This window comes from Quercus suber, unplaced genomic scaffold, assembly GCF_002906115.3.
Source record: "Quercus suber isolate HL8 unplaced genomic scaffold, Cork oak 2.0 scaffold_57, whole genome shotgun sequence".
Taxonomy (NCBI): Eukaryota; Viridiplantae; Streptophyta; class Magnoliopsida; order Fagales; family Fagaceae; genus Quercus; species Quercus suber.
This window is the reverse complement of record NW_027069522.1, coordinates 1,465,948-1,489,591: the sequence shown is the minus strand read 5'-3', so window position 1 is coordinate 1,489,591 and position 23,644 is coordinate 1,465,948. Positions and strand designations below refer to the sequence as shown.

Sequence of the window (23,644 nt, the reverse complement as noted above, 5' to 3'; positions counted from 1 at the left end):
ACTTTTCCCCACTGCAAGAAACACAATTAAAAGATTATTCTGTATGCTGACTACCCAATGAAATATTTGAAATGAGATCGAGACCAAAATAGATGAACAAAAAATATAAAACAAAAACAATAAACACTAAGGAAAATGTCCATAACCAGGCCCCTAGTAAATAGAAAACTTAATTGAAGACATTCTAACCTTATGATTATGGATTGATTTACTTCATCTGCAAAATAAAATTATAACAAGAAGAAAAGGCTTCAGATAGAATTTACACATGCACAAGTGAGAAACCATTTTTTTTTTGTACAAATTAAAGAAAAAAGATGGATTCTTCCACCTCTCATCATCTCATTATAAGCAGAGTCTGCTATGGCGTAAACATGAGGGGCGTCTGTAAGTTTCTGTCGATAAGCTGTGACAAAATCGTTTCCATAAATTTGTACAACTTTGAAGGGATTAACTGCAATTAAAACTGGACCGGCTTTACTCTACAGAAAAGAAACCGCAAAAACTGTCAAAGGAAAGTGAGAAAAGAGATGAATCTGACTGGCAAGCATGAGCAAAAGGACTATATCATACTTACATAAATCATATCCCGAGAATATCTGTATCGAAGATTGTATAGAACTGATGGCTCATTCAAATAACTAAGCTGTATAAGATCATCTACACCATCCAATATATCTGGGTTTGCAGGTATGAGTTCTCCTGTGAGCACTTTTATCACCTATGGTAATAAGTAATGACACAGCATAAGTGCAATTACAACATAATGACTAAAGTACACAAGATGGTCAAAACAGATTTCAGAAATGGCAAAAATTTATGAAACTATTTTTTTTTATCTGTAAGAGTTTAAGAAACTTACACTTCCATCAATCACTCAACCAATAAAAAAGAAACTTACATTTCCATTGAAGAGTGAAACAAGTGCTTCCTCCCCTAAAGTTGATTGTATTGTTCCCGACTCCCACTGCCCACTTGGGAGCTGACACCAAACATGAAGTTTCTGCAAAGAAAATTTACTTTCAACATAAATGCACATTTTCAGAAATCCTACAGATTAAACCACAACAAGAATTCAAGGAAATCATTGCTAAATTTTCAACCTATTGAAGGAACAGACTCAACGCTGGTCCAGAAAATCAAAGGATTATACACTCGAAAAGAAAGTGTCCTTTGCATTAGGTGCACTAACCAATCCATCAAAACAAAATGACAAAACGAAAATGTATTTTCCATCAAGGCCCAACCAACCCACCATAAATCACAACAAAACCCCACATTTTTTTCTCACTTTTACCATTAATAAAAGACCCACTAATCAAAAACTCTTAACCTCATTTAGTACTAGATCAGCTTCTTGATGAAATAACAAAATCCCACTAATCAAAAACCAAAAAAAAAAAAAAAATTTAAATTAAATCACTTTTTATTGATCACTCCTACTCTTACCACTTCATTTACCACAGCTACCAAACTAAATTAACAGTATCAGAAATAATCAATCAGAACTAAAACATTTTACAATATCACTCCAAATCATTCTCACTTTTTTCTTTTTTTTTTTTACCATTGTCAATTACCTTCTTGATGAAATAACCAATGTTATCGTTCCAATCCAATTCCTTCGACTTCACCGTGGGCGGCGGCGAGGCAAACGTCACAGCGGAGCCACGATCCGAACCCGAAACCTCCTTCCGGGCATTCCTACCACCCTCTCCCTCCTCCGCCACGGCCTCCAAGGCGTACGGCGACTCCGCATTCTGATCTTTCTTCATCTTCTTGCTCCCAAAGCTCCCTCTCTTAGTCCCGAAATCGCTCTCTTTCCTCTTCCCTTCCTCCTTCACATTCAACGCCCTCGGCGAAAACTCTCCCATGCCGCCGCCGCCGCCGCCGTCGCCGACCTTGAAGTTGTTCGGCAGAGAGCGGCGAGCCGATGGGAGCCGTGCTCTCGACAGCGGCCGAGACGGCAATGCCGGCGGCATGTCCTTCGGCTTATCGGACTCGTCTCTCCGCCGCAGCGAGTCCAGCATCTCCTCCAACGAGCTCCTCGCCATCTTCGTCGTCGTCGCCGAATTCTCCAATTTTCACAAATTTTTTTTTTTTCACGAATCCGAATTTCGCTCTATCACAAGCTCAAATTCAACACCAATCCCTGCATTCGTCGGAGGAAAAAACCCTAATCCCAAACGATACGTTAGTAACTGAGAGCTCGAATTTCAACGTAAAAAAGAAATTGCTACGAAAAGCAAATTTTTAAAAACTGTTTTTCTTGTTTTCTGAAAACACTTTTTAAAAAATTTCCAGAAAACAAAAAAAAAAAACAAAGGCATCGCATTTGGCTAACAAAATCCAGAGGAGCGTAGTGAAAATGAAAAATAAATAAATAAATAAAAAGCGTGAGTTACGAGGTGAAGAGAGAGTGATTTGAAGAGGTTAAGGTTGTTTGCTGTTGAGAGAGAGAGAGAAACAAACCTTGTGAAGAGAGGAAAAGGAAAACAGAAATGAAAGCAAAACAAAGCTGTTGCGGTTGTCTTTGTAAACAACACCACAAACACAAACACAAAACACAAAGAAAGGCCACTATTTTGTTTTTTATGTTTTTTAAAATCAAATTTTTTTTTTTGTGGAGGACTTACTTTGAGGAGGGATTTGTTGCCGTTGCTCTGTTTTTGGTGTTGCGTGAAGAAATTCAAATTTTTGTTTCAGGTAGGTGGGGTTGAACATGAGCATACGTTTCTTGAGAAAACCGTTTGGATCTGGTAAGGGTTAGAATTTTTTTAATATATATATATATATATATATTGTAATAAGATTAAAATAAAATAAAATAAAATAATTTTTTTTTTTGTTTTAAGTTGGAACAAGTAAATATATATATATATATATTGTAATAAGATTAAAATAAAATAAAATAAAATAATTTTTTTTTTTGTTTTAAGTTGGAACAAGTAAGAGGAGTTCAGACCTGAAAGGCTGGGCTGGATAGAAGAAGTAACACAGAGACACTTGGGAGTTGGGACCTGAAAAGCTGAGAGTTGTTGCAAATTTGGAAATTGGGTAGTTTTGATTACCCATGGATTTTGCAGATATTTACTAATTTGGTATGTTCTTTACTAAATCTTGTCTAATTTCCCTTTGTACCCTTCTCTTCTTCTTTTTTTGAGAAACTACTCCTTTTCTTTTTTGGGCAATCAGTTTGTTTTTGTTATTAATATGTGTTTTGATGATGTGTAGGATAAAATTAAAGATGTTTTTTTTTTTTTTTTGAGGAAGAAATTAAAGATGTTTTTGTTAGTCTTATTTAGCTTATGTATATTTTTAAAATGGCAAAACTTAGGTATAAGTATCATGCCTTAAGTTCTGAAACTTAAGAAACAGCACTAAAAATATTGTATTCAAGTTTTATTGTTTTTAAAATATATAAAACTGTACTTTTGTTGGATTGCTTTTTTAAGGTTAATAACACAATACATGACCATTAGTACTAAGCTATAAACCTATGAGATATTAGCTGTCATTTTTACCCTTACTTTTTTAAATTCAAATTTTCATTTGAACATTAAAATCGGACAAGCCAAATAGCAGTTACATCAAAAATGATCAAAAGCTACCTCTGGAGGATGGGTTGTATGAAACTATAAGGCCGGTAGACTATCTAAACAACATATTTTTAATTTTTAAATAACATTAGACACATTTTTACATATTTTTTTATCCACACGTATTTCAAAAAATTACAAACAACATTACTCAAACTTCTTTACCTAACGAACCTAAATAACAAAATCTTCTACCAGTTGCCTCTTTTGGCAAGTGCGTGAGCTGCTTTATTGCTTTGCATTAGTCAAGAAAATAGTGTGATACATACAACAGTTTTCTATTTTCCATAATTTCATATGTTAATAATATTTTACATAAATGTTTCATGTTTGAAGAAGCATTAAAAACACAACCAAAAAAAAAAAAAAAGGCATTAAAATCGTTATGTTATTTCTTACCGCAAGAAAAGGATTAGAATAGGAAAAATTAATTGAATAACTCGAGATTAAACTCTATATCTGTCTTTATTTTTCCTCTCAAGAAAAGTATTTATCTGTCTTGCAAAGTTGGAAATGTAGCATTAAACATCAATGCAGCAGTACTATATTAATCTTTGAAGAAAGGAATGAGAGCTTAAGGCAATGAAGGTAGCAAGGATATTATGAGAAATGAGGAGTATAAACTATTCTTGAAATTAGGTGATTAAATTAATTAATGTCATGATGACCTTTAGCTTAGTAGTTATTATGACATGTTGATTTTTGTGTTTATCACTTATTACCATTAGATTACCATTGCTTCACTACTCAAAAAGTTCATTTTCAATTTGCATTTTTGGAGATGGAATCAATTTATTCTTCTAACAAATTGAAGGATTAATGTTATTTTATAATGTATAAGTTATTAACCATCACTTCAATTATATTATGGTTTTATTTTTTCTTATAACAAAATAGAATAGGGGAATTCAAACCCAAGTCCCCACATAAGAGAAATTTGAAAAATGTTATTGAACCATAAGTCACTTGACAATTAGATTGTGGTAATTATGAATTAAACCTACCGATTTACTATAATTTAAAATGATGTTATATTTCTTTTCCTTATCATAATTAGTGTATAGCCTTGTACATATGTACAGGTACAATTACAAACAATCACAAGTATACATAGTATGAGCTTACTATGGAGATTCGATTAACAATATTTGACCCCATAGGTCGAAGGCTGGACATTTGGAGCCACCATTTATTTTAATTGAAAGAAATATAATAAGAAAACTATAATGTAAAAAATAAATCACTTTAGTAATTAAAAAAATATATTTACATTTCATTGAATATAAATAAATAAAAAATAAAGAAGTAAAATATCATGGACTTGAACTTAGGTAAAATTTAAGAAAAATACATGGCTAAATATCCTTGTTGCATTATTAAAATAAATGAAAATTATATGATAAAGTCTAATCTAAGAACCATTGATCTAAGATTAAGGACTAATTTATGAAGTAGAAAGGTGTTTGCCACGGTAACAATCACCGTGACATGCCATCCAATCGTCCAACATGTATTACTAATAATAACAAACAAATAAACAACGTGTCATTCATAAAACTTGGATCTGACATCTAGGTACTTGAAAAAAAAAAAGTGTTTTGAACATGTAAACATTTGAAATTTAGAATTAGAATTTAGCATGGTTGATCCTAATTTAGTCCATATCATCAGAGACCAGCAAAATTTTAACCGTTTGGAAGCAAGAATAAAGATTAAACAACCAAGAGTTTGAAAAATTCTACCTATTGACTTAGGGTTAGATAGATGATTCTAACACTAAATGTTTGTGTTTAGGATGAATCGGGTAGTTATTTAGTATGATTTTAAGCCTTGGAGAGCGGGGAATTCAAGCAATTGAGGGTTCCAGAAAGATTTCTTTGGTTTTCCAATAATTTGTGTGCTTTGAACGGTAAACCCCCCTATTTATAGAGGAGGAAAGGTTTTGGTTGATGAGTTTGAGTGAGACTCAAAGTCCCCAATACTTAAATATATAGAATATCAAGTCAAAAAGCATCACAAGATGAATTGAGAAGAAAAAAAAATCATAAAATGGCAAATTTGGAGTTCGAAGAATACAAATAATCTATTCCACTTTTTATATTCAACTTTATACTCTACCAATTATAACTTATCATGTATTTATTTGACTTTATTTATTAAAAAAACAAATTTTAAAATAAATAAAAAATAATAATAATAATAATAAACACATGACATACTATGATTAATGAAATATAAAATGGAAATCAACAAATAATACAAAATATTTGTATTCAAAGTTTAAGTGGCAAGTTCTGATTGGCACTCAAAGCCAAGAATAGCAGTTGGACACTGAGTGCTAGTTTGACTCTTTGACTTTATTTTATTTGTGATTTTGACGGGTTTTATTTATAAGAAATGATATGTCTATAACAATTTTACAACATTTTTACAACAAATCATAAGTGGCAAGTTGTTACTAATTGTTATTGTTGAGGCAAAAAAGTAATCTTAGTGTTAGTTTCAAATTTGAACCAATAACAACTAACTACCTGTGATTTGTTGTAAAAATATTGTAAAATTGTTGTAGACGTAGCATCTCTCTTTATTTATATATAGTTTTATCCAACTCTGGAACACAAAATATACCCTTTTTAGGTTCAAATGATGCTAGTGGATCTCTAAGAAGTATCTAATCTTAATATATACTTATTTATAAATAAAAAAAATTAATTAAAAAACAAAAAAACTTGATTATTAATCCATTAGAATCAAACAATCCCATGCTTATTGGGTGCACCCTTGTTCTAAGCCTAGATAAATGGATTAGGACACATTGTTAATCATAAGTACTCATTTAAATGGCCGATCACAATTAATTAATCACAATCCTAACTAATCATAGGATGCATCTACATCAATTTAACTATATCTTTTAATCTGGTGGTCTAATTTAAGCATATGATATATTATTTTGATTGTTATGACTTCTAAATTTATTTTCAATGAAATTTTTGAAAATTCATGATCAAAATTTTGGGGTTTTCCCTAGGATAAAATCACTAGACCCTCACCCTTGATAATAAGGCCCCAAAATTTTGAGTTAAAAAAAATCCAATCTAATTGCAATCCTAACTTGCTTATTAAAACAAAATGTTGTAAGTGTCCCAAATCATGATTGATGATTAACTTCCGCCAATAGTTTGAGGCCTTGAATTTTGTAATTCACTCTCCCACACGATAAATTGTTAACATTTTAGAATGTATGGAGAGAAAAAAAACTCACGTCAGAGGAAGGGGAAGCAATCACTATTCAGCCAATCCATCGAGTTAGGACACTTGAAGAACATTCACTTAGTGTTATAGGAAAGTTTCTTACCCCTGACCATTTAACCAAAAAGCAACGAAGGATTTTGTTGTGGTCAGTGTGGAAAATGGGGAATGATTTGAAGATGGTGGACATTGGAGATGGCTTAATCCAATTTAAGTTTGCCATTGAAAGCCAATTGAGATGGGTCATGAATAATGGACCGTAGAGTTTTGACAATCAACTTTTGGTGCTCAGAAGATGGGAAAAAGGCATGACGGCGAGGTCAATGTCTTTTCCAGTCTTACCAATTTGGGTTCAGCTTTGGGGACTACCATTTGACCTCATAAATGAAGAAGCAGGCCAGGATATTGGGAGTGGTCTAGGCCATGTGGTGGAGGTGGATTGTAAGGCCATTGCATCCGACCAAGCACGTTTCTTAAGGATTCGTATTGAAATTCCATTGACCAAACCTATTCTCCGTGGGGCTCCTATTATTAGTTCAGAGGGAGACGAAGTTAAGGTTGCCTTTAAACATGAGCGACTCGTAGAACTGTGCTACAACTATGGCATGCTAGGCCACGAGGTATAGGATTGCTCAAAGGAGAAAATACATGAAGGGGGCGAGCTCCCTTACGAGGAATGGTTGAGAGTAGGAAACAGGCGGAAGCCCGATAATTCAGGGAGGAAGCCATCCAATCCACCTCGACGACGCGAAACCAAAATGAACAAAACACATGCTAGGGGTCCGCCGCAACCAGAACCAAACCAGGGAGTTATTTTAGAAGTTATTGCGTAGCATGACAAGCTCGAAAATCAAGGAACTGAAACGGAAAGGCTTATTAATGTTGAAAATGGTAGCTTTAAACCCCATTGATATGAAGAATAACAGCAACATCAATAACTCCGAAATTCCTAGGATTGATCTAATTAGTATTTCTATTGATTACATAACTAAAGCAATATCTGATAAAGGAGTTGAAGACTAGCAAATGCACGTCTCTGTTAAAGGATCACGTGAGATAACTAAGGAGTTTGATACACCACATGACTCAGTAAAGTTGGGGAAGGGGAAAAAATAACTCACAGAACACGAACTGATATGGTACTAGACTCTCTGAATGGACTGAGTTTCGCAAGCAAGAAATGGACATACAGTGACAAACCTGAGGGGGATTCGAAGATGGAGAAGACTAAAAAAAAAAAAAAAAAAAGGCTTAGGATTTTGGCTGGCAACACAAAATCATCATACCCAACGGTGGAGGCTATGATACAACCCCACCGATCACAATGAATATCCTCAGTTGGAATTGTCGGGGGCTTGGGAACCCTTGAGCACTAAAAATTCTCTCGCATCTTGTGAGAGGTAAAGCGCCCAAGGTTCTGTTTCTCATGGAGACCAAATAATCAGTAGAGGAGATGAGAAATATGAAAGAAGACCTACATTACCAAGCAAGTTTTACAATTCCTAGTTTGGGGAGGAGTGACGGATTGGCAATGTTTTGGAAGGAAGAAATCGACTTGCATGTTCAAACCTTTTCCCAGAATCACATTGATGCCATTGTGTTTAGCCTTATAGACTCCCCTTGGAGAATAACAGGTTTCTATGGCCAATTAGACTGATCTTGTCGTCATGAAACTTGGAGTTTGTTGTGGCATCTCCACTCTCGATACTCAATGCCATGGATATGTATCGGGGACTACAATGAGATTTTATCATCAGAGGAGAAACGAGGTAGATTACCTAAATCACACGCCCTTATGCAAGCTTTCAAAACTGCTCTGCTCCATTGTAACTTGATTGACCTTGGGTATGTTGGAAACATCTTCACATGGAATAATGGACGGCATGACGACGCATATGTCCAACAACGACTAGACCGTGCTTGTGCAACAGTTGAATGGAGGAAGCTTTTCCCTCACTACCGAGTCACATACCTCTAGGTTTCTTACTCTAATCATGACCCAATATTCCTCACTACTTATGGCCCAAATAATTCTGTTCGTAGTAAAAAAATTCCCCACAAGTTTGAGGAAAAATGGGCAACGCACCCCGAGTGTGAATGGGTCATTCAAGAAGCTTGGAACCGGTCTAATCCTCATGGCAATCCAATGTTTAGGCTATTTGAAAAAATTAAAAATTGTAGGACTTCATTGATGGGCTGGTCACAGTTTGCTTTTGGAAATACTAAAGCAAAAATTGAGGAGAAGCATAGGTAGTTGGAGGACTTAACACGTCAAAATCGTGGAGATCAAGTGGAAAGGATCAAAATGGTTAGAGGAGAAATAAATAGGTTGCTTTACCAGGAGGAAGTAGCTTGGAGACAACGATCAAGGGCAATTTGGTTACCAGCAAGGGACAAAAATACAAAATTTTTCCACCAAAGGGCAAGTCAGCAAAGAAGAAAAAATCAGATTGTGGGGGTATTCAACGATGCAGGTAGCTGGTGTACTGAAGAAAATGAGATTGCAGTAGTGGCAAATAATTATTTCAAAATGTTGTTTACAACGGCACATCCAGATAATGCAAATATGGAGGTTGTGCTTGACTCAGTGGACAAACGGGTTACAGTTAATCTAACCATATTTTATTACAACCTTACACTGCTGGTGAGGTTAAACAAGCTCTCTTCTAGATGCATCCTTCAAAGTCACTAGGTTCTAATGGTATGTCCCCTTTCTTCTTCCAAAAATATTGGCATATAGTTGGACTTGATGTTATTGAAGCTATTTTGTCAGTACCAAATTCGGGTCACCTATTGCACAAAATGAATTGCACCTATTTTGTGTTGATCCCAAAAAAAAAAATGATCCCCAATACCTCTCAGAGTTCCGTCTCATCAGTTTGGGCAATGTGATTTCACGTATTTATTTCAAAGTTATTGCTAACTGACTTAAAATTATTTTACCAAAAATCATATCTGATGTTCAGAGTGCTTTTGTGCTAGATAGACTGATCATAGATAATACAACTATAGCTTTTGAGGTGTTGCATAGGATGCAAAATCGTAAGAGGGAAAAAATGGTTAGATGGCAGTGAAACTAGATATAAGCAAGGCGTATAATAGGGTGGAATTGGGCTTCCTTGAAAAAATGATGCTATGCTTGGGCTTGGATGAACAATGGGTACATTTGGCAATGGAAACTGTCCCCACAACTTCATACTCCGTGCTTATCAATAGGAAGCCTAGGGGCTTCATTAACCCATTTAGGGGAATTAAACAGGGTGACCATTTATCACCTTATTTGTTTCTGATGTGTGCAGAGGGTATGTCAGCCATGCTTCGAAGGGCGGGGGAGAGGAAGCAATTACAAGGTAATTTATCTTGTAGGAATGGAGTCTAGATTTCTCACATACTATTTGCTGATGACATCTTGCTATTTTGCCAAGCATCAATTGAGGAATGCCAATAGCTGATAACCATCCTTGAGCAATATGAGAGGGCATCGGGTCTAGCAATAAACAGGGATAAAACATCTATATTCTTTAGTAAAAATACAAGGGCAAAGGTGCAGGATACAATACAAGGTATGTTGGGAGCTCAAGTCATGACTGATTGTGAAAAATATCTTGGGTTACCCATGGTGGCAGGTAAATCCAAGGTACATACCTTTAGGGGGCTAAAGGAAAAAATTACAAAGCGGGTGCTGGGGTGGAACGAGAAGTATATCTCAAAAGCAGGATGGGAGATATTGATTAAAACAGTGGCTCAAGCAATTCCTACGTATACAATGGGCATTTTCAAAATCTCAATGACCTTGTGTGATGATATTAATTCAACTCTTGCAAAATATTGGTGGGGCTAGACAAAGGATGAGAAAAAAAATTCATTGGATCAATTGGAATAAACTTTGTAGCCCTAAAACATATCAATGAATGGGTTTTAGAGATATCCATGCTTTCAACTTAGCTATGCTAGCTAAACAAGCTTGGGGATTGACAAAACACCCTCATTCACTATTCTATAAGATGTACAAAGCCCGATACTTTCCAAATTGCTCTTTCATGGAGGCTAAACTTGGGAGTAATCCATTGTATGTGTGGTGAAGTTTACTCATGGCTAGAGAAATTATCCGGAAGGGCATTAGATGGTGGGTTGGGGATGGGCGCCACATTGAGGTGGCTACCCATAAATGGTTAGCTCATGATCCTATCTTTCTGGTCTCTCCTCCAAATTGGCTCTTGTTAGGGACCTCATCAATGAAGACACTAGATAGTGGGACAGTGGAAAAATTCAAGCTTTGTTTGCTCCATCAACTCAACAAGAGATCTTGGCAGTACCCCTGAACAATCTGAACTCCAGTGATGAATCAGTGTGGAAGGAAAATAGCGCCCAAAATTTCACAGTGAAGACAGCTTATAAAAGTGCTCTTGGACTCAAAAATCAAGCACAAGGTGAGCACTCACAAGCATGGCAAAATGGTAGACTTTGGAAGAAGGTATGGAAATTGAATGTGCCCCCTAGAGTCCGGACCTTTCTGTGGAGGGCTTGTTCAAACATCCTACCCACAAAAGACAACTTGCAGCTCCGTAAAATGAAAGGTTGAAACGCGATGTGAAATCTGCCACCAACATTTAGAGACCCCCTGTCATGTGTTGTGGGAGTGCCCTTTTGCTAGGAATGTCTGGTCCATGGCAAGTAAACGAATTCAAAAGTGTTCGAACAGTGTATCAGACTTCTTCAAATTGTTTCAGACTATGGTAACCAGATTGAACCAGTAAGACCATGAGACTTGGGCAGTTATCGTGTGGGCTCTATGGAATGCAAGGAACAAATTCTACTTCGAAAAGACTCAACTTCAACCAAGGCACATCTACGATGTTGCGTCGGGTCTCCTAACAGATTACCAGCACCTTATGGCAGCACAAACAATTTGAGTATACTTTCTTCTAGTGTGTCGTTTCACTACTGTATGTTTTACTTATGGCCTTTGTTTCATTGAGAATTGACTTGTGTTTTACTTGTCGAGATCCACTGTGTATGCTATATAGTCTAGCTTGTAATATTTGCTATCTCAATAAAGCTTTCTATCTTTGATCTCAAAAAAAAAAAAAAAAACATTTTAGCCATGAAATCTCTTACATGGCCACACACTAAACTCTCTCTCTCTCTCTCTCTCTCTCTCTCTCATGCAAACACACATGACACCAAATTAAAATTGAAAATTAGATTTAAAATTTTTTTCCACCAACAAAGGAAAATCTCTTTTTTTTTAAACAAATCTATTTTTTGTTCAATTTTGCACCTAGACAAATATATATATATATATATTTAAATCTTATGTGAAATTCATTTTGGTTTAGTTAGAATTAATTCATCAAGATATATGTTGAATCCATCTTTGCTTAAGCATGTTAAGGTTATTGGGTGATTTATTGTTAAGTGAAATTGCAATATTTTCCTTCACAAATTAGACTGTATTTTCTATGGTTTAACTTTTGTTGCATTCCTATCCTATTATAATTTTTTGTTGTAAAAAGTGTTTCTTTTAATTGAAAATATTTTTGAATTATATATTTATTATATAAAAATAAATCTACATAAGAAAAATTTAGAGAGACAGAGAGACAGAGAGATAATAATAATTAATTGAATATCAAACATAAATGCTTGATGATTTTGTTATTAGCAAGAAATATAGAAAATATGACATATTTTTTAGATAAAATGTTCACAAATGAACAAAAAAAAATCATAAAAAGATTTAGAAGACAATGAAATAATAGAAAATGACAATGAAAACGAAAATAATTACAATGACATTCAAACATGTAATATAACAATCCTTGATTATATAATTAGATTATTTCATATGCATGTGTAGGGTCACGATTTGTAGCCCAAGCCCAAAAGATGTGGGATTTGAGTCCAATGAGCCCAATACAATGAATTTGTAGAGAGTAGATGAAAGAGCTGGGCTATTTGCGAATTAAATAATGGCTAATAACGATTTAAAAGATAAATAAGACACAAACACACTTAAAACTTGATTAAATTGGTGTCCGAGGAGATGAACTATGAACTGAACTACTGTTCCGAAAAGCTAGTACAATCCTTAGTGCTACAGTAAATCTTCTTCTCTCCTGTTTTTCTATATCCTCTGATCCTCCTCTTATGAGAGATCTTTTACATTATATAGTTTCCTTTCAGATCATCTTGATTGTGCACTTGTTAATCATCTAAGCATTTACTCGAGTATATGTTCCATTAGGCATCTTCTTTGGCTCTCTATGAATGGTGGTGGTTGAGATTGCATTGTTCAGGGGTCTTCTCTACATAAATGCGGCCAAAAAGTTGCTGCAGTGCATTTAATGCGGTGGTAGCAGCTTTTCTTTTAAATATTTCTGTATTCTTATCATATTTGTATGTGCCTGAAGTTCATAATTATCGTTGGAACTTCCTGGAAAGTCACCTAAATCGCCCAAGTACCTGCTTGACTGATATTCATCGTATTCGAGAAGGAGCTACTTCTTGGACTATATGCTTCCATTCTTTTCTTCCGTGATTCTCAACTTTGGTCTTTTCTCAATCATTTATTCCTCCTCAGACATATCCACGTCCTCGGATAAGGCCCAAGGCCCAATATACAAATTTGGACTCTTATCCTCGCAGCATGTATCCCTAACATAATTTGACTAACAATATTTGTACAATGTTTTTCAAAAGAAAATTTTCAAAATTTAAATTGATAAAATCATACTCGAAATTTTTTCTAAGTGACTATGTGAAATTAATTATATCACAAGAAGATTAAGTGAATTGATTATATTATCCGTTAAAAAGTAAATGTTTTAATTAGTAATGCGAATATTTGAAGAAAAAATGTTTTAAATAAAAATATTAATACAAGAAGTTAAAAAGTATTTGATATATTTTGTTTTGCTTAAAAATATCCTTAATACTTAAAAAAAAAATCAATATCCTTATTACCTATGTAATATAAATTATAATTTCGTAAAAAAAATTAATATACTGCAATTTTTCATTTATATCTAAGCACAAGAAGATGAAAATCCAAGCACCACATATAGGAGGGTAATGCGTCCCTCCCAGTTAATAAATACATAAATACATTGGATATAATAAGTTCTTGATTATGCCTTTCATACCTCAGTGGCACATATGTAAATCTAGTATAGTCTAAGGGTAATATTTACTATTAATAATTTCGGATGTCGGACAAATAAAATAAAATAAATGGCACAAGTCATAAAAGTGGCTCAAACAGCCCTTGTTTTAATCAATGTGAGAAAAATTAAAGGATAAGGAAATTGTGTTCTGTCGCTATGGGGCTGTGCCTGAGCGCCTCTTCTTTTTAATTTTGTTTATGCGGACAAAAATGCTTTGAAATTTAAAATTTTTTTTAATGAAAATGACCTTTAAGAATTAAGATTGTGACATATACAAAAAATTATCCCAAAGTCAAAATTTGTTAAACGTGACATTGTAATATTGGAGGGAACTTTGAATTATTGGCAGCCAATTGCAATAGCACCCTTTTTATTGAGGGAGTTTTGTATGAATAGGGAACGAAAAAAATTATTTGCATTATAGGGTGTTCTATAGATAAGATTGGAATCAAAATTCAATAATATTTTGTATGTCCTAAATTTTTGTTCTTTATTTTATTTTTGGAATGTCCCAAAATATAATTGTAAGGACACGTTTTGCAGCCCAAGCCTAAAAGGTAGGGGACATTGGCCTAAAGAGCCCAGTACAATAAATTTGTAGAGAGTGAGTTGGAGAACTAAGCCCTAATGAATTTGACAATGACTAGTGTGGATTTAAAAGATGATCAAGCAAGAACAATGAAAATAGAGTTGAATCAGTTTACTGTCCAATGAGGTCTTTTGTCATATGAATCAATAACAGTTGGGTATAGGTACAATTTCGATTGCTACAATATTCTTTCTCTATTTTTTTGTTCCTCCTATTATGGAGGGTCTCTTATATTATATAGATCATTTTGGTTCATCTTGATCCTATACTTGTTGATCGTTTGAGCCCTTACTTGAGTACATGTCCCATCAAACACTCTCTCTAGCTTTCTGTGAGTTGTGGTAACCAAGACAACACTGTTCAGGAGTTTTCTCCACATAAATGTGGCCAGAAAAGTAGCTATAGTACATTTAATGCGGTGGTAGCAGCTTTTCATTAGATATTTTTGGGTTCCCTTCCTTCTCGTATGTTCATGAAGCGCGTTCCTATCACTAGGGCTTCTACGAAGGTTACTTTCATCATTGGAATACACATTTGAATGATATCTATCATACTCGAGGAGGAATTCCTTCTCAAACCGCCTTCCATCCATTTCTTATTTATAAGACTCTGAATTGGAATCTCTCATAATTATTTACCTCTCCTCGGACCTGTCAACATTCTCGGACAAAGCCAAAGGCCCAATACATAATTTTGGGCTCTTATCCCTACAATAATTATCTTTAAAAAGTTAATAGATAAAAATGAGTTTCAGTTAGCTTAATTAGTAAAATCTCTTATCGAAACTATCTCTAAACCAAAAAAAGTTAGTAGATAAATTTGCTAGGTTACTGTTGACTTTAGTTAAAAAGTCATAACATTCTTTTATTAAATTTTTGGTTCTCTATGTTATTTTTAGAATGTCCCAAAATATATTTATCTTAAAAAATTTAATAGATAAAAATGAGTTCAAGTTAACTCAACTGATAAAATCTCTTATCAAAACTATCTCTAAAAGAAAAGAAAAAAATGTTAATAGATAAATTTGCTAAATTACTGTTGACTTTAGTTAAAAAAAGTCATAACATTCTTTTATTAGAGACTAAATTAATGAGAGTAGGATTCTCAAAAAAAAAGTTTTGAAAGTTTTTATATTTTTAACTAAAAAAATCATTAAATAATGTTCCCTTAAAGAGTTTAATTTCTTAAACAATACTAACAAAATGGGACAAGATGAGTGATTATTCTTTTTTATAAAAGACATTAAGAAAATTTTCAATATTTTAAAAGCCATATAGGACTAGCCGGTTTTAGCCTTTAGGTTCGATCAAAATTAGGAAAACTAGCAAAAAAACTAGTCAGAATTGGGAACTGATATATTTTCCAGTTCTTTGACCGTTCCAATTTTTAAAATCATGAGCTTTTTATTTATTTTGTATAATCAAGATTTAATTCTAAATATATTATTCAACACTCACACATCAAAAAGTGTTTAAATATGGCACACACTCAAAAGGACTTAACTCTAGAATGTACAATTGGTTTAAATTATTTTTACTTTAGTAAATATTTAAGTTAAAATTCAAAATTATATCATATATATTCTCTTGAAAAATTCTAATAATTATATGTGTAATTTAACAGTTAGTTTGTTTCTAAAAAAATTCCAATAATTTTTATTTTTATTTTATATCGTATATAAGGTGATGGTGGTCCTCTTGGTAATTAAAAAAATTAAAAGGAGTCATTAAGGTTTTAACTCCAGTATATGATTGTCCTCTGAGGCTCTGACTATGATGATGGACCTATAGAACAGTTATGACTGTGGAATCATGTTCAATGGTTATGATAATCTAAGTGAATTCGTTCCAATTATAATCAAATGAAAGGGGCTTTCTTAGGTATCAATACAAATACAAATTATATATATATATATATATATATATTGTAAAGTACGCAATTAATTTAAATTATAAGAAGGTTTAGAAAACTACTTAAGGATGTTTTCCCCTAAATATCGTACAAGTATGATGACTATATGATCAAAGAGGACATAATTCCCGTAAATAAGTAAAAAATGAGGAGAGGTCTATCCAAAAAAAAAAAATATATATATATATATATACACAATAAAGAGAGAGAATACAATTTTTTTTTTTTTTTAATTTGTTAAGGTGGCAACTGGAAAGTTTTGATTAGTAGAACACCATTTTCATCTAAATTTGTTGTTGATATTACTTTATTAAGTATTAATCACAATATATCATCTCAACAATTGTAAAAAAATTTTTTAGTATTTTTTTTTTTTTCATAATTCAATAGTCGGGAGATTTGAAGTCCAATGTCTTCGATGAATACACTAAGAAGTGCTANAAAAAAAAAAAAACTGGTTCAAAATTATATCATATATATTCTCTTGAAAAATTCTAATAATTATATGTGTATATTTAACAGTTAGTTTGTTTCTAAAAAAATTCCAATAATTTTTTTTTATTTTTATATCGTATATAAGGTGATGGTGGTCCTCTTGGTAATTAAAAAAATTAAAAGGAGTCATTAAGGTTTTAACTCCAGTATATGATTGTCCTCTGAGGCTCTGACTATGATGATGGACCTATAGAACAGTTATGACTGTGGAATCATGTTCAATGGTTATGATAATCTAAGTGAATTCGTTCCAATTATAATCAAATGAAAGGGGCTTTCTTAGGTATCAATACAAATACAAATTATATATATATATATATATATATATTGTAAAGTACGCAATTAATTTAAATTATAAGAAGGTTTAGAAAACTACTTAAGGATGTTTTCCCCTAAATATCGTACAAGTATGATGACTATATGATCAAAGAGGACATAATTCCCGTAAATAAGTAAAAAATGAGGAGAGGTCTATCCAAAAAAAAAAAAATATATATATATATATATACACAATAAAGAGAGAGAATACAATTTTTTTTTTTTTTTAATTTGTTAAGGTGGCAACTGGAAAGTTTTGATTAGTAGAACACCATTTTCATCTAAATTTGTTGTTGATATTACTTTATTAAGTATTAATCACAATATATCATCTCAACAATTGTAAAAAAATATTTTAGTATTTTTTTGTTTTTTTTTCGATGAATACACTAAGAAGTGCTAGTTTTTTTTTTTTTTTTTTTTGAGAAAGAAGAAGTGCTAGTTAAGTTATCAAAATTTTGACATTTTGTGTTACTTTACTTATTCATATGATAAAACATTAAAACTCATATTTAAATCTGCATTAAAAAAAAAAGTTTGATAATTGAAGAATGAGAATTTTGAATTTTTGAGACAATACTAGACTCTTGACACCTGCTACTTAATATGGTTTATGTGACAACCTCAAGTTATGCAAATTTTATTCTATAAGGATGATATGTTCACATAATAGCTTTTTTTATCCTCGATCTCTTTTGGTCCATTATGAGAAATATTATATGTACAGCATTTTTACAATTTTTGATAACAAATCTTAAGTGGCACGTTTTTACTAGTAGGCAAAAAATTAATTTCAATGATAAGTTCAAATTAAAACCAACAACTTACCACTTAAAAGTTTTTATGAAAATATTGTCAACGTAACACTTTTTCATAAATTACATTATTATTATTATTTTGATATAAGATAGAATTATAATATAGTCTAATCTAAGTGTACATGTGTGTGAAACTTCATCCTGAAGACTTGAACTCCGACCCTTGCCACCCACATTATTAGATTAACGATAGCAAGACAAATGTTATAAATGACATCCATCCAATTGAGTTAATACTAGGTGTTTATGTCTTAAATCCTGCATACGTGTCTTTAGTAGCATTGACTATTAATGCATTATTATTACATGACAAATAAACCGAGCGAACGTGACAACCTTCAGCCAAAAAAAAAAAAAAAAACAAACAAAGGAGCTAACGTAACGTGACAACCTCAAATTATCATTCCACTATCCTCTTGTGCTTTGAAATTTGAATAAATTCATTTTCATCAATCTTTTTTTGACTTTTTATTTTTATTTTTATTGCTGTTGTTGTAACTCTTTCTTTTTTTTTTTTTTCGAAAATTTCCAAGTTTTTTGGTATTTAATAAAAAAACAATAATAAAGTCAACGAAGATGAGGACCTTAATGGGCTTAATCAATGGAAAACTTTGCACTTTTAGGCTGTGTTTGTTTCGTGTAAAACGTTTTTCGGAAAATATGTATTTTTCGGAAATGCTATTTTCCGTAAAAGGAAAATATTTTTAAGTGTTTGGTTGAATTATGAAAATTGTTGTGGAAAATATTTTTATGTGTTTGGATGTGTTAGGAAAATGCTATTTTCCGGAAAATTTTTCACATTTTCCGGCAGCAACAACAACACCAACAACAACAACAAAATATTCCAGCAACAACAACAACAAATTCCGGATCCGGTGACAACAATAACACCAACGACAACAACAACAAAAAATTCCGGCAACAACAATAACAAATTCCTGCTCTGGCGACAACAACAACACCAACAACAACAAAAAAATTCCGACAACAACAACAAAAAATTCCGGCAACAACAACAACAACAACAACAACAACACTGAGTCGTCGACGAGATTGAGGAAGAGAGAGCGATGGGTCGCCGTTTCGGTCTGGGTTGAAGGCGATGGTTCGAAGGTCGAAGGTCGAAGGCGATGGGTCGTCGGTCGAAGGTCGAAGGCGATGGGTCGCGATGGGTCGCCGTTTCGGTCTGGGTCGAAGGCGATGGGTCGTCGGTCGAAGGTCGAAGGCGATAGGTTATCGATCGAAGGTCTGGGTCGACGGTCTGGGCTCTGGGATCGTGGGTCGCCGGCTCTGGTTCGAAGATCGGTGGGTCGTGGGTCTTTGTGGGTCGACTGCGAGTGGCGGTGGGTCGCCGGATCGGTGGGTCGTGGGTCTTCCTCGCGCGCGCTCTCTCTCTCTCTCTCTCTTTTTCCGGAAGTAAATTGAAGGTAAAATGAGAACGGAAATGATTTTCCATAATCAGAGGGTGTTTTTGGAGGTCAACGGAAATGATTTTCTGTTTGACCGAATTTTCCTTTGCATCCAAACAGCCTATTTTACGGAAAATGCTTTTCTGAAATTGTTTTCACCCAAAACAAATGGACCCTTAGAGGAAATTTTTGTTTCACTTTGCATGAGTAGAATATGTTTTATGAAAGGTCAACAGTAAAAAAAAAAAAAAAAAAATCACAAAACCTACATCTCGACAACCCCCTCCCCTCAACGCGGTCTCCATTGTTGCCTAACTTGACTCCTTTCATTGCCCGTAATATCGTCTCCCCCATTCTCCATTGTCCACGAGCCGAAGGAAGCCCATCCACAAAATTGCTATGTCGTTGTCTCATTCTTAAGCTTTGATCTCCTTTTCCTTCTTCACTCGCATTGTCAAGTTTGGATGCTGAGTTTGTGGCAATCGGGTTCGGATTAGAGCTTCTCGAGGTCCATATAGGTCTAGAGACTAGAGGAGGTTCTCCTCGTCAAAGCTTGCCACAAAGAGCCCACTATCAAAGAAAAACTTGAGGTCATTTGGAATTTGGAAATAGACCTCAGAGTAGGATTGTGTGGAGATCGGATTGAGGGACCAAATTTCAACCAAACAACCATTGGCGGTTGGAAAAATTCCAAACCATCGTTGACCTACAAAACTCCAGAAATGGTGTGTCAATTGAAAATTTTGGTTGTTTTGGCTTGGCGGATTAGACTAGTTTTAGTGATGTGTTGTACACTAAACTTTAAAAATTAACTGATAAATTTAAATTGTATTTCATCTAAATCCTATAAATCATTTGAAGGAAAACATAGGAAGTAATCTATTGTTTCTTAAATCAACATAATTTTACTCACAACTATCTTACGTGACAAATTATGATTGATTACATATCACTTTTAAATACACTTAACACTCACAATTTGTCACATAAAACATATATAAATGTGACAAAAATTGTATTTTTATTTTTATTTTTATGTTACTCCTAGAGTTTTTTTATAACATTATGTATCAATCAAATGATAATTACTAGGGATGTTTATCCTACATTGATTGTATGTATTTAGTATCCGCTGTTTATAACCCCAGTCTACAACTATAAAGGTTAGATCCTTTTATAGTTGTACTCTGATCACGTAATGTATTATGTGGGGGCATTTTTTGCTTCAAGGCTAAGGGCTAGACCGGTTGGAGCCTAGGCATTTTTGCTTGTCCCACATTGGAAAGATTACCTCCCTCTTTCTACCTTATAAGGGATGAGCCAATGGAGTAAGAGGGATGATATCTTTTCAATGTGGGACTCTAAGCCAAAAATGATTACAAGTGCAAAACTTGGTCTAAGGCAAAAATGGTTTCCACAATAAAAGGATCATTTTATTGTGGGAGCATTTTTTGCTTCAAATTTAAGGGCTAGACCGGTTGGAGCCTTAGGCATTTTTCCTTGTCCCACATTGGAAAAATTACCTCCCTCTTCCTACCTTATAAGGGATGAGCCATGGCTTAAGAGGCTTGTCCCACATTGGAAAGATTACCTTCCTCTTCCTACCTTATAAGGGATGAGCCATGGCTTAAGAGTACCATTAGTCCATGGCTCATCCCTTATAAGGTAGAAGGAGGGAGATAATTTTTCCAATGTGGGACAAGTAAAAATACCTAAGGCTCCAACCGGTCTAGCTCTTGACCTTGAAACAAAAAATGTCCCCACATATTATAAACCCGATTTTAAAACACTACTATTATTATTATTTTCGTGTGTGTTCTAATAAGTATTACTATCTACTAAAAAAAAAAAATAGGGATGTTTATTTCACATTAGTTATGTGTGTCTAGTGTTTATAACCCCAATCTACAACTACAAAGGTTAGACATTTTTTGTAGTTGTACTTTGTTATGTAATGTATTATAAACTCAGTTTAAAATACTATTATTATTATTATTTTTGTGTGTGTTCTAATAAATATTTTTGTTTACTAAAAAAAATTAATAATTACTACTCTACCACCACCAAGTCGATTTGACTTTATCACTAAACCGCTCTTGACCTTACACAAGTCCTCGTCCACTCCTCCATTCGATGTAAACTGCATATTATACTGCTCATTTCATAGTTTGTTTTTTGAAAGCATTTGGTATTAAGTCAGCGTCATCATATTTAAATTTCTATGTGAGTTTGAAAAGTTTAAGTTTAGGTGTATTGGAAAGTCTAAGTCCAAGCTTTGTCTTTTATGGCTTGTTTGGAAGTTTAGAGAGGGAGGAGAGTAGAGGGGAGTAGAGGGAAGGGGAGTAGTGGGGAGGAGAGTAGAGGAGAATGATTCACCTCCACCTTATTTGGATGTTTTTAAAATTAGTAAGGGGGAAGGGATTAATTAGCCCTTCCCCTTGTGTAATTTTGTTAATATAATAAGGGTAAATTAGATAATTTACTTGGTCAATAGTTAATGTACTCTACTCTCCCTCCAAATCTCTCTCTTTTGGGGGAATTAAAATTGGGGGGCTAGAGGGAGTCCAAACCCCTCCAAACTCCTCCAAACCCCTCCCCCTCATTCTTTAAAAAACTTCCAAACAAAGTAATTGCATTACTCTCCCTCCCTCTACTCTACTCCCCCTCCTTTTTTAAACATCCAAACATGCCATTAGTTTGATGAATGTATCAGTTCGAATACTTGATTTAGTTAGCCACCTTTAAGTTCAAGAAGATGTTGGTTCCAACACACATTGAACAAAAGGGCAGTAGTGGTTAATTATTTACACAACATTAATTAATTTGCTTCTATGGCAGCAATCATCCGCAGTCATCTATTTGGTGTGGTGTGCATGTGCAAAGCACTTTGTGAATATTATATATATCTTCTAGACTTCAACATCAACTGCATTTTTTATAGGTGTTTGATAATTGATACACTCACAAATATTTCACATTAATGTTACCTGCACCATAGACTACAAATATTTTAATTTTTAATCATGATCTTTTTCTTTTTTTTCATTTTTTCTTGACTTTTTCTCAATTTGTTAAGGCGATATAATTATTATTAAAGTAATATCTTTTATAAATATGTTCATAATTGACACTAATTTTATTATATAACAATACCACAACAAGCTACTTAAGTAGTTGTGGAAAATTAAAATATAGATATATAGTGAATAAAAAATAGTTATGAATAGCATTCTTTGGATGAAAAAGAAGGTAAAAAGAATACTAAATGAGGCCAGGTGGCCAACTACAACGAAAATTTCACTCGCACAACACTTTTCAAATAGAGAAATGATGACCAAATTTGAATTATTATAGGAAGTAATCTATTGTTTCTTAAATCAACATAATTTTACTCACAACTATCTTACGTGACAAATTATGATTGATTACATATCACTTTTAAATGCACTTAACATTCACAATTTGTCACATAAAACGTATATAAATGTGACAAAAATTGTATTTTTATTTTTATTTTTATGTTACTCCTAGAGTTTTTTTATAACATTATGTATCAATCAAATGATAATTACTAGGGATGTTTATCCTACATTGATTGTATGTGTTTAGTATCCGTTGTTTATAACCCCAGTCTACAACTAGAAAGGTTATATCCTTTTATAGTTGTACTCTGATCACGTAATGTATTATGTGGGGGCATTTTTTGCTTCAAGGCCAAGGGCTAGACCGGTTGGAGCCTAGGCATTTTTGCTTGTCCCACATTGGAAAGATTACCTCCCTTTTTCTACCTTATAAGGGATGAGCTAATGAAGTAAGAGGGATGATATCTTTCCAATGTGGGACTCTAAGCCAAAAATGATTACAAGTGCAAAACTTGGTCTAAGGCAAAAATGGTTTCCACAATAAAAGGATCATTTTATTGTGGGGGCATTTTTTGCTTCAAGTTCAAGGGCTAGACTGGTTGGAGCCTTAGGCATTTTTGCTTGTCCCACATTGGAAAAATTACCTCCCTCTTCCTACCTTATAAGGGATGAGCCATGGCTTAAGAGGCTTGTCCCACATTGGAAAGATTACCTCCCTCTTCCTA

The 23,644-nt window shown here is 33.6% G+C and overlaps 1 protein-coding gene across 1 annotated transcript in view; it reads right to left on the bottom strand.

The window, feature by feature from the left end:
- LOC112007399 (myosin-2) overlaps positions 1–2,794 on the bottom strand; it is a 22,267-nt gene extending 19,473 nt beyond the window's left edge. The window contains exons 1-6 of the mRNA XM_065772372.1: positions 2,637–2,794; positions 1,581–2,176; positions 902–1,003; positions 578–721; positions 332–482; positions 55–217 (exon numbers count right to left, since the gene is read on the bottom strand). Coding sequence (XP_065628444.1) covers positions 55–217; positions 332–482; positions 578–721; positions 902–1,003; positions 1,581–2,054 — 1,034 coding nt within the window. The 5' untranslated portion in view covers positions 2,055–2,176; positions 2,637–2,794. The remainder of the gene's footprint in view (positions 1–54; positions 218–331; positions 483–577; positions 722–901; positions 1,004–1,580; positions 2,177–2,636) is intronic.
- Between the last annotated feature and the right edge of the window lie 20,850 nt (positions 2,795–23,644).